Genomic DNA, 13,019 nt, shown 5'->3' on the forward strand with positions numbered 1-13,019 from the left:
GCCTGTTCCTCAAATTATTAGAGTGTTAGTAGATAATTTCAAATCTTTCTTTTAAGTATTTTGTTAATGGTAGTGCACTCTTTTCCTCTGAGTTTTCTGACTGCTCTTTCTGTCTTTGTGGATGATTCTTCACACTACCCCTTATACAGGAGGAAAAAATTTTCTATACCTTTCTAGGTTCTTTCATCTGGTCTATTAATTAAACTGACGTAAGACAGATTAATAGCAGAAAAAGCAAATTTAAATTTGTTCATGCAGGAGCCTCACACTGACATGAAAGTTTCAAAGACAAGCAGTTAAGGCTTAGAAGCCATCCTGGGCTAAGGAGAAAGGGGTTCGTGTCTTCAAAGGGAAAGAGGACAATTTATGGGAAGTTGGGAAAAACAAATGTCAAGCCATGGTGAGACAATAGGACACAGAGAGGAATTTGAACAAAGAGGTCCTGCTGAGCTCCCTCCAGTTTACCATACCTAGTGCATACTCTTTGTAGTTATCTCTGGTGATAGCTCTCTTCCTGGACTGGGCCTCTATCTAAATTCCTTTAGGTAGTTGAAGGGAAGATAAAAAGCTCTTCCTGACTCTTTTTGGGCCTTGATTGACTTGAGCTCAAAGTAATCCACATGCCAAAGTGGCACATTCTGGGGAGACTTGTTCCAAATACAGGCATTCTCCACTGTTTTGCTCCCTGCTTACTGCCCTACACTCGGAGAATAATTTCTCCACTCTAGGTTTGGCTTACAATTACTTACCTCTATATCAGTCCTCTCTTACAAATTAAAGAATTTATTTCAATATTTGTGACTTCACCTTCATTTCATTCCCTCAGATACTGACATTTTAGTCATTAGCCTGAAAAACTATTCCCAGTAGTTTTAGTAATGTATTGAGTAGGAGACAAACTAGAAAGATTTTCAGTTCCTTCTTCATTAGAGTTTCACAACAGAGCTACTTATCTTTTAAGAAGTTAATTCTAAATACATATATGTGTGTGTGTGTGTGTGTGTGTGTGTGTGTGTGTGTGTATGTATATATATATATGTATATATATGTATATGTATATACATATGTATATATGTATACATATGTATATATGTATACACACACACACATATATATGTTGAAATATAGAGATACTTAATTTTTTCTTGCCTAACAAAATTTGGTGTATCAAATAAAATGCTCCATTGCTATGATTGGTTAATGTTAAAATAATAACAATAATAAATTAGTGCATGCGCTTCTAAATGTTTAAAGGACATATTTTCCCAGATTTCTCATGGAAATAGTTTTCTAAAACTTTAATAACTTGCATAAGAAAATAAGTTTGTTTGATTACGGCCCAAAATATTATTTGTTTGGTAAATATTGCTGCAAGTAAATTAAAATTATGTACTTATTGCAAAATTTTTTATAAATGATGTAAGTTTGAGATTAAAGCTTTTGTGGAAAGTGAAGTTTCTGTTTATTTAATAACTTTTTACACATATAACTTTTTACATATTGTGAGAAAAAAAGGGAATATAATTTTTATTTTTAAGAAGTATTCTGCTAAGCACAACTCTTGCATTCTTGAAACAATTGGAAAACACTGGCTAATCAAATGATAGAATATCTAATAGGCTATAAATCCTATAGGAATTTAGATAAAGAAAGAAATGAAAATTAAGGTACTGTGGAAAGAAATCATGGAAGGATTGTGTGGTAGACAAAATAATGCCTTCCCAAATATGTCCACATTCTTATGCCCAGAACTTACCTAACATAGGGGAATTAAGGTTGCAGATGTAATTAAGATTGCTAAACACCTGACCTTGAAGTAAGAAGATTATTCTTGATTGCCTGGGCCCAATGTAATCACAAGTGTTCTTAAAAGTGGAAAGGGAAGCAAAAAAAGAGTCAGAGGGAGATGTGACTTTGGAAGAAAAGCCCAGAGAGACGAAGCATTGCTTGCTTTGAAGATAAAGGAAAGGACAACAAGCTAAGCCAAGAAAGGTAGACAGCTTCTAGAAAATGGAAAGACCAAGGAAAGGGGTCCCCTTTAGAACCTCCAGAAACAAATGCAACCCTGTTGACCCTTTGATTTTGGTCCCTTGAGACCTATGTCAGCCTTCTATCCTACAAAACTATAAGATAATTAAGTTGTGTTGTTAAGCTGCTAACTTTGCTGTAATTTGTTACAGTAGTGGTAGGAAGATAATAACAGGTGAGAAAAGATGGGACTTGTCCTATCTGCCTAGTTCCCAGGAAATTTCAGCTGGAATTTTTCACCAAAACCATCAAAATAATTGGTTTTTTTCTTGTATGTCTTAATATTTTGCCTTTTTAGGTGTACCAAATGCATAGAATATCACTTATGCCAGGAATGTTTTGATAGTTGCTGCCATCTTTCTCATCCCTTTACATTTCGTGAGGTACAGTTTCCATCTTGAATTATATGGTGTTTGTATTTATCCTGTTGTAAATCTAAATAAAGTAAATCTAAGAATAATAATACATAACACTTTGGAATAGAGATGATTGTTTTTTAATAAAAACCTAAGACTATATTTTTAGGAGAATTCTTTTTCATAGAGATGTACAGTGCAACTAACTCTCACATTGGTAGTTTATAAAATCTAACAATAACAAACATCTGATGACATTACACATAAATCTTAAGTATAGGAATTACAGCCACTAAACTTGAAAATTCATTTTAAAAAAAGCTCAGCATTTCTAATTGGCATAACTTATTGACAACAACTTATGGTTTTAAATTTTCTTACATCAACAATAATGAAATTTTATTTCAATCCTTTATACTGTATACTTAGAAGTAAATGCCTCCTGATGTTGAATAATAATTCTACCTTCTACCTATTAGACAAGATAAAACATCCACAAAAAAATTACCATTATTCATTAATATTCTTACCTTAAAAAGTAATGTTATTATAGTAGCTGTACAATAGTATATTAGACTCACTAATAATTTATAAATTTTTAATGTTAAAAATTTTTAAATGAATATTATTCACATTATGTTGTTAATATGTGGCTGATTTTAATCCACAAAATTAAAAATTTCCATGATTTGCAAAGTAACATTTATTTTTACCTATTACAGAAGAGAAATCAAAGATGGAGATCACTAGAAAAGAGATCAGATGAAACTGTAAAATATGTAGATATTAAAAATGAGACAGAAGAAAAGATGCCACATTTTCAAGGAAAGCAAGGGTAAGATTCTCAGTGAAGCTTATATTTCTTTTGTGACTTGGGACATTTAAATAATTTTTCAGTTTGAATAAGTTTTATTCATTCCTTTATTCAGTAAATACTAATTATATCCTAGTAACATTATTATGCAAGTAAAAAGGAAGGCTTTAGAGTCAGACTGCCTGAATCTAATCCTTGTACAACTATAAGTTGGCAGTGTGACTTTTGGGCTAGTTAACTACTTTGCTTCTCTTCCACATTTTTTTCATCTTTAAAATGTGGATGGGTGCCTGGGTGGCTCAATCAGTTGAATGTCTGACTTCAACTCAGGTCATCATCTTGTGGCTCGTGAGTTCGAGTCCCACATTAGGCTCTGTGCTGACAACTCAGAGCCTACTAGCCTGCTTCAGATTCTGTGTCTCCCTCTCTCTCTGCTCCTGCTCTGCTCGTGCTCTCTCTCTCTCTGAAACATTAAAAAATAATAAATAAATAAGTAAATAAATAAATGAATGAATGAATGAATGAATGAATAAATAAATAAATAAATAAATAAATAAATAAATAAAATGTGGATAATTATAAAACCAGCCTCATAGGAATTTTGTGAATATAAAATGGTTCAGACACACAGCAAATACTCAAATAATGTCTGTTATTATTAATACTACCAGAGATTCTACTAGGCATTAGGGATATAGTAGTTTCCTCAGTAAATGATTGATCATCTAAGTAAATGTAAAATTAAAAATGACATAAGTTATTAAAAAAATACAGGGGGATTTGATACTTGTTTTGAAGCGATTGATCTCTAGGGGAAGGAAGTCTTTTCTGCCTCACTCCCTCACTGTTTCTCCCTCATGGAGGAAGAATGCTGAGTGGATTGGTTGTATTTCACAACCTTGATTGAGCTGTTTATTAGTGGACAGGACTTCAAATTTTTTGTCATATTCCTTATTAAAGAAAATTAAATATACTGTGTATTATTAACACATTAGCTATAAAAATATACAAAAGAAATAATTTTGAAAGGATATGGGATAAAATTAGTTTTTAAAAATAACTTCAGGGGCACCTGGGTGACTCAGTCAGTTAAGTGTGTGACTCGATTTCGGCTCAGCTCATGATCTCACAGTCATGAGATGGATCCCCATGCTGGGCTCTGCACTGAATGTGGGGCCTGCTTAAGATTCTCTCTCTTCCTTTTCCTCTGCACCTCCTCCACTTGCACTCTCTCTCTGAATGAATGAATGAATAAATAAATAAATAAATAAATAAATAAAGTCCCTTTATTAGTAATAATAATAATTTTAGTGAATTATCCAAATAAAAATTGTCCTTACTCTCATTAACACAAAAACACACATACGTTTCTGTCCAATCCAGTGGATATTTACCCATGTCCTGTGGGTGCTTCAGACACTTTGTAGACCACAGCTCTTATGAAGCATAAAATAACTTGTGGGTATATAATAAGCCTATACTAAGGCTCTCCATCTCCATTTCCTCTGGCTCTGGCTAGGTTCCTAGGCTCTGGCTATTACACTTCAACCTATTTGGATAATAAATTGTATAACTAAATGTGTTGAAGATATTGTAGATAGAGACAAGAGAACATTAAGGTAGAGAAACATTCTAGGCAGAGAAAGTGGATTAAATAAAAGGAGAGAGTTTCAAGATAAGGAATACTCACCACATTAAATAATAAAAATACACAGGTATTTTTTTTTAGTTGACAATCACAGGTATTTTTTTTTAGTTGACAATTAGATGATCTTGGTAAAAGCAGTTTCTGCAATATTATGGAAATATATCTGTAGAGTGATAAGAAACACAATAGAACATAGCATGCAACCCATGAATCAATGAGTAATTTTGACTTTCAAGTCTTATTATTTAAGAAATACATTTCTAAATTTTAATTCCAGTATAATTGACATACAGTGTTATATTAGTTTCAGGTACACAATAGAGTGATTCAACAATTCTACATATAACTCAGTTCTCATCCTGATAACTGTATTCAATCCTCTTCACATACTTCATGCATCCCCCACCCACCTCCCCTTTGGTAACCACCAATTTGTTCTCTATAGTTAAGAGTTTTTTGAGGTGCCAGGGTGCCTCAGTTAGTTTAGTGCCCAACTCTTGATTTTGGCTCAGATCATTATCTCATGGTTCATAAGTTCAAGCCCCATGCTGGGGGAGCCTGCTTAGAACTCTCTCTCTCTCCCTGTCTCTCTGCCCTTCCCCTACTCTCATTCTGTTTCTCTCTTTCTCCCTCTCTCTCTCTCTCTCTGTCTCTCTCTCTCTCTCTCTCTCAAAATAAGTAAATACTTAAAAAAAAGAGTTTTTTGGCTTGTCTCTTTTCTTCTTTGTTTTGTTTCTTAAATTCCACATATGAGTGAAATCATATGGTATTTGTCTTTTTCTGACTGACTTATTTCACTTAACATTATACCCTCTACATCCCATGTTGTCATAAATGGCAAGATTTCATTCGTTTTTATGGCTGAGTAATATTCCAGTGTGTGTGTGTATACTTCTTTTTTGTCCATTCATCTATCTTCTTTGTCCACTCATCTATCAGTGGACATTTGGGTTGTTTCCATAATTGGGCTATTGTGTATAATGCTGCAATACATATAGGGGCACATATATTCTCTCAAATTAGTGTTTTCATATTCTTTGGGTGATACCCAGTAGTGTGATTACTGGATCATAGAGTACTTCTATTTTTAATTTTTTGAGGAACCTCCATATTGTCTTCAATAATGGGGCCATACCAGTTTGCATTCCCACCAATAGTACAAGAGGGTTCCTTTTTTGTCCACATTCTCACCAACACATGTTGTTGCTTGTATTTTTTATTTTAGCCATTCTGGAAGGTGTGAGGTGATATCTTATTGTGATTCCCTGATGATTAGTGATGTTGAGCATCTTTCCATGTGTCTGTTGACCATCTGTAAGTCTTCACTGAAGAAATGTCTGTTCACGTCCTCTGCCCACTTTTAATTAGATTATTTGATTCGTGTTGAGTTTTGTAAGTTCTTTATACATTTTAGATGCTAACCACTTGTCAGATAAGTCATTTGTAAATATCTTCTCCCATTCAGTAGGTTGGCTTTAGTTTTGTTTGTTGTTTACTTTGCTGTGCAGAAGTTTTTTTTATTCTTATTTTGATGTAGTCCTAATAGGTTTTTTGTCTTTTTTTTTTTTTTGCTTTTGTTTCTCTTTCCTCAAGAGACATAGCTAGAAAGATGTTCTTATGGCTGATATTTGAAGAGTTACTGCCTGTGCTCTCTTCTATGATTTTTATGGTTTCAGGTCTCACATTTAGGTCTGCAATCCATTTTGAGTTGATATTTGTATATGATGTAAGAGAATGGTCCAGTTTCATTCTTTTGCATATAACTGTGCAGCTGGTCCACAAACCATTTATTGAAGATACTTTTCTTCCATTGCATATTCTTGCCACCTTTGTTGACGATTAATTGGCCATATAATTGTGGGTTTATTTTTGGACTTTCTGTTCTGCTCCATTGATCTATATGTCTGTTTTTCTGCCAGTACCATACTGTTTTGATTACTACAGCTTTGTAATACAACTTGAAATCTGGAATTGTGATACCTCCAGCTTTGTTTTTCTTTTTCAAGATGTCTTTGACTGTTCAGGGTCTTTTGTGATTCCATACAAATTTTAGGGTTGTTCTAGTTCTGTGAAAAATGCTGTTGGTAGTTTTTTTTTTAAGTTTATTTATTTATTTTGAGAGAGAGAGAGAGAGAGAGAGCGCCTGCATGAAAGTGGGGGAAGGGCAGAAAGAGAGACAGAGGATCTGAAGCAGGCTCTGTGCTGACAGCAGAGAGCCCAGTGTGGGGCTCAAACCTACGAACCATGGGATCATGACCTTAGCTAAAGTCAGATGCTTTAACTGACTGAGCCACCCAGGTGCCCCTGTTAGTATTTTTATAGAGATTGCATTAAAGCTGTAGATTGCTTTGGGTAGTATGGACATTTTAACAATATTTTTTTTCAATCCATGAGCATGGGATGTTTTCCCATTTGAGTGTTGGCACTGCACTTATTCCCACACATGTCTGTGTATCTAGACTGGGGGCTAGGGGAGGGAAATGGTGCCCACCAGCTATTTGGTTCTTGGAATTATCTCCCAAAGATTGCTTCCTCTCCAGCACATACTCTGAGATTTGCAAATACATCTCCTTCCTGTATATCCCAGGCGTTTTTTAAACTGCTGTTTCTATGCTGATCTCAGTGGGGCTGTTTGTTTTGCTCTTTTAGGGTGGAGACTCAGTTTCTTATCCCTCTGGCTCTCCCAGAGCCAACCCTTTTGATTTTTAAAGTTCCAGTTGTTAAGCCCCACTGATTATAAGAACTCACAAAGTTAGGCCCCTCTAGTTTTCATAGCTAAATGTTACGGGGATTTGTCTTCCCAGTGCAGATTCCCCATGCCTGAAGTGCCTGGTTTGGGGTCTGGTCCTCCCCCCTTTCCACACTAATGGCATCTCTCCCCATTCTGGACAGTACCACAGGTCAGTTTGGCTCCCAACTGCATCTCCACCCTCCTTACCTTCTTTGATGTAGACTCTTCCCTACATTTAGCTGTGAACAGTCTGTTCTTCCAGTCTTCATGTCATTTTTTGGGTTATTTAACCTGATGTGAGTGTTATGTAGGTGTACAAATGGGACAAGGTGATCCTAAGATACTCCTACTCTGCCATCTTCCCCAGAAGTGTGGAAATACATTTTGTAAGGCTATAGTTGTCATACTGACTCCTCTGATGGATCTGGCAAAGTAAATTGAAAACCTTCTGGAAAAAAATTCACCATTCTAGATGCCATTAAGAACATTATTCATGGGGAGAGGTCATAATATTAACATTAACAAGAGTTTGGAAGAAGTTGATTCCAACCCTCATGGATGATTTTGAGGGGTTCACTATTTCAGTGGAGGAAGTAACTGCAGATATGGTGGAAATAGCAAAGGAAACAGAATTAGAAGTGGAGCCTGAATATGTGACTGAATTGCTGCAATCTCATGATAAAACTTAAATAGGTGAGGGGTTGCTTCCTATGGATGAGCAAAGAAAGTGGTTTTTTGAGAGAGAATCTATTCCTGGTGAAGATGCTGTAAAGATTGTTGGAATGACAACAAAGGATTTAGAATATTATATCAACTTAGTTAATAAAGCAGCTGTAGGGGTTTAAGAGTATTGATTAATTTTGAAATAAGTTCTTCTGTGGGTAAACTGCAATCAACCAGCATCACATGCTACAGAAAAATCATCCATGGAAGGAAGTGTCAGTTGATGAGGCAAACTTCATTGTTATCTTGTTTTAAAAAATTGTCTCAGCCATTCCAACCTTCAGCAACCAGCACCCTGATCAGTCAGCAGTCTTTAACATTGAGACAAGACCAGCAAAATATTATAATGCACTCACAGCTCAAATAACGTTAGCATTTTTAACAGTAAGGCATTTTTTAGTTCAAGTATGTATATTGCTTTCTCAAACATAGTATTATCGCACACTTAATAGATTACAGTATAATGTAAACATAACTTTTATGTGCACTGAAAACCAAAAAATTCATTTGGCTTGCTTTACGGTGGTACTCACTTTATTGTGGTGGTCTGGAACCAAACCCACAATATCTCCAAGGTATGCCTGTATTTGAACTATGTTCTGAATGACTTTTGAATAATAGGATTGTGTCTAACCTTTAGCTAAGTTGTGTTTTTAAATGTTTATCTGTGTCATCAGTTGGTAATGGCATCAAATAGCAGTTAATTTACATTGATCTGAGTTATGTTGGTTCGTACTTCTGGTACAAAAATGGGTTTGGTACTTTTAGAGTCACATTAACATAGTCTAACAACACTAAAGTAAACATATCCCAAGGGAAAATGAGTTTCCTCCTAGATTCGTATCTACCAATTTATCATAGTAGCCTGAAATATTTAATGTGGCTTACTGTGCCCCTTACTTCCTACCAGATGGCAGAGTGAATTGGATTGTATTTTTCTAAACACAAGGTGTATGTGTTGGCTCAGACTGAAATAATTTGAGTATATGTTTCTTATTAAAATTTTGTTCTTGTTTCATATACATTAAAAAGTGCAAATCAAAAAATTCAGGTTAGGGTTTTTATTTGAAATGACTAAATTAAATTTTGTTATTTATGAAGTTGATGTTGAAGTTGGATCTATCTTGTTCAGCATCAATATAGTAGATTTTTTAACTTTATAGTGTATGAGATTTATTACCTTCAGTTCAAGAAAATATTGGAATCGTTTACATTATTTATATGGAGGTAATTTACCTGTGCTATTGACTACTTCCTGATCTATAATCACATATAAACATATCTTTCTGCTCATTCTCATTCAGCCAAGTTTACACACCAAAACAAGTGGTAAAGGCACTGCCTCTCTTACTGATTACAAAAACTAGTAAGCTGCTTGCTCCAGGCTACCAGTGTCGACTTTGTTTGAAGGCATTTTGTCTTGGTCAACATACAAGATTGCTACCATGTGCTCACAAGGTAGAAGTCACATCATTTTAGTTTGTCTTTCCTTGTAGGGCCAGTGTTTATAAATGAATTGACAGTTTAAGTTTCTCCTGCCACTTTTTAGTTATATCATGTGCAGAGATGTTCATATTGAACAGTGTATGGTAGAAGAGCCCTAGCAGAGACCATTGAGAAGGCAGCTCTGTCCCCTGTGGATGGATTTTTGTTGATTAGGACTCATTTCTGTATATGCTATCCAGAAAAGATAAATGGCTCTTCAAGTTAGATTATTTTATCTTACCTCAGTTACTTGCAGAAAGAAAAAGCTTATAGAATATTAATGTGTTTTGTGATTCTTTGGATGAAACAGATGCTTAATTTGACATAGTTTTTATTTCAAATGAATTCACTAGAATTAAAGTCTAATGTTGTTTGATCATTATATATTTGGTAACCAGGTTTTTTTCTGAAATAAAGTTACTGTAAATATTTATAGCTTTAGAGTCACCTTTATTTAAAATGTCTGATAGGTTGTTTTCTTCCCAAGAATGTGATTTATTTTTATATCTTATATTTTACCATTTTATATCTTACCATTACCAGATCTATTTCCAAGTCTAGTTGGTTATGACTATTTTTATTATTTAATACATGTCATTCATTAGAAAGCAACAGTGAAATTGATGACTTAAGTAGTAAGATTTCATGAGATTACAAAAAAAAATCCATAGAAGGATTTCCATTTTAATGTTGAAAATAGACACCAGTGCATAACCAATTCAGTTTTACTCTTCAAAATATTTCCATAAAACTTGATAAATTATAGTTATCTTCCATTTTGCTAGTTTTAATAATAATACATAATAATGAAACCTGGAGAAATTTGCATAGATAATGTACATTATAAACAAGACAATTATATCTCTAATTCGTAATTTTTTTTTTTAGTTTCATAGGAAATGTATTGACAGTTGGTTATTATACAAGTGCAATTCATGCCCTATTGATGGACAAGTTATATATAACCCTTTAATCTGGAAAGATACAGCAGTAAATGGACACACACATCAGTCCATTTCAAACACAAACATCACTCATCTGTCAAAACAGGAAGAACCAGAACTTTTCATTCCTGGTACTGGATTAGTCTTAAAACAAAATAGACTTGAAATTTTACCTAGCATACCTCAACATGATTCTGAAAAGTTGAATACACCTGAAAGTCCAACAGATACCTATCAGAATATAACAATAGATGATCTATTCTCCATCAAGTTAGATGATTCAAACTCAAGAAGATTAATCTATGAATATAAAATTAGCCAACATTTCCCCAAGTATCTTCAAGATTCACTCACTGAACACACTGGAAAAACGTCATCTCAAGCATTTCTTCCTTCCATTACTAACAAGAATATTATATGTCTCACGGCAATGGAAAGCCCATGTATCAGTGAAAAATGGCACACTAGTCAAAGCCAGAAGATGGCCAAGGACTGTAAACATATTAACCACAATCCAAAGAAGACTCTTGGTACTAGAATAAAAGACAAGAAGAGATCAAATACTTCACTACAAGAAGATTTAAATCTTATTGTCAGTTGGGGTACAAGTAAACTTAGTTTGTCTAAAAGATATAGTAATTATATGAGAAAAGTTAGACAAAAATGTAATCTGTCAAGAAGGCCTGTATCTCACCCTTTAAATACAAAAAGTACTGAGCTATCTTTAATATTGGAAGGAGTTCAGTTATGAAAATGCATGTTTTATTAACATCAGAAAATGTTTGAATATTGAACATAAAAATGTTTCATTTGTAGAACATAAACATCGTATATTCTTGACAAATGTGTATAGAATTCTTTGTTGTCATTTTGCCTATTTGTCTGAATGATTAGCTACACTTAAATGACCCCATTCCTTATAAGACTTAAATCATTAGGTGCTTTGATCAATATGTTCAGGATATTAATTATGAATAATTTTTAAAAATTTTATTTCATACTGATTAAAATAACTATTTTTACTTAAATTAAGGAAATAGATTTTCCTTGCATGGAGTCACTGTTTTTAAACATTGAACTTGACACATGTAACATGGAAGGATTCTTTCTAGGTCTTTGTGTATTTTTTGCATTTTAATATTCATACAAACCTATAGGAATATTCACACAAACCTATAAGAAAATCCAGATGGTAGTTGTCTCTTTCACTTTATATCCATAAAGGTATTTTTTATACATTAAAGTAAAATAAAATATAGTGCTGTAAGTTATGCCACATTTACAATGGTTTCACTTATTTCAAGAAACTTATAAGTACTACCAAATTTCTTGATACAATCAGTATTAAAGGATCTGTTTTTTTTTAAACCAGCCCCATTTCCAAAATAATGAACTATTGTTTCAAAATATTCACTTGAAAAATATAACCCTTAGATTCTTATTTTGCTTATTTTTAAATTTTTTTTTCAACGTTTTTTATTTATTTTTGGGACAGAGAGAGACATAGCGTGAACGGGGGAGGGGCAGAGAGAGAGGGAGACACAGAATCGGAAACAGGCTCCAGGCTCCGAGCCATCAGCCCAGAGCCTGACGCGGGGCTCGAACTCACGGACCGCGAGATCAGTGACCTGGCTGAAGTCGGACGCTTAACTGACTGCGCCACCCAGGCGCCCCATTATTTTGCTTATTTTTAAAAAATTTATGGCTCAGTACTTTTCAAATTTTTGTATTAAAATATTGATATTACTTCATTGACTTTTATTATCTATGACAAGGAAAAAGACCTCACATAATATTTTTGTCACAGTGTTAATGGAATACATAGTTCTATGAAACAGATCTTGAAGACATCAAGCAGAGAAAGTTCTTTGAAATAGCATTTGAATTTAAAGAAATGACTAAATTGAAGTTAATCACGGACAGAAATCACTAAAATGTAGTTCAGAAATAGTAACCGAGAGTTCATTAGACCATGAGCTACATTTTTAAATGAATGGAAAATTTGGTTCATTTTTGATATGCAAATGGAGGACCAAATACATTTGTCAGCAATCACAAATTTTATCAGCCTTTTTTTTTCCCTTGGTAAGTTAAGGTGAAGCAAACTGCAAAATAACTTTCCAATTAATCAAATATTATTTATGTTCTAATTGATATTCTTTTTAAAAGAATTCTTCCAAAAGGAAAAGGAAAGAAAATGCTTTGGAAAGCAAAGTATATGAAAGAGATACAAAAGAACCATAAGAAATTGGGATGTTAGTAAAGAAAAAAAAAGATTTATTATTTAGTT

The 13,019-nt window shown here is 33.8% G+C and overlaps 1 protein-coding gene across 4 annotated transcripts in view; it reads left to right on the forward strand.

The window, feature by feature from the left end:
- Positions 1–11,577, forward strand: part of ZSWIM2 (zinc finger SWIM-type containing 2) — a 31,955-nt gene extending 20,378 nt beyond the window's left edge. For all 4 annotated transcript variants that reach the window (XM_058711880.1, XM_058711894.1, XM_058711883.1 and 1 more), the window contains 4 exons: positions 2,327–2,411; positions 3,107–3,219; positions 9,605–9,758; positions 10,674–11,577. In XM_058711880.1, coding sequence (XP_058567863.1) covers positions 2,327–2,411; positions 3,107–3,219; positions 9,605–9,758; positions 10,674–11,480 — 1,159 coding nt within the window. In that variant the 3' untranslated portion in view covers positions 11,481–11,577. The remainder of the gene's footprint in view (positions 1–2,326; positions 2,412–3,106; positions 3,220–9,604; positions 9,759–10,673) is intronic.
- Positions 11,578–13,019: the final 1,442 nt, after the last annotated feature.

The sequence above is a fragment of the Neofelis nebulosa genome, chromosome 2 (assembly GCF_028018385.1).
Source record: "Neofelis nebulosa isolate mNeoNeb1 chromosome 2, mNeoNeb1.pri, whole genome shotgun sequence".
Lineage (NCBI taxonomy): Eukaryota > Metazoa > Chordata > Mammalia > Carnivora > Felidae > Neofelis > Neofelis nebulosa.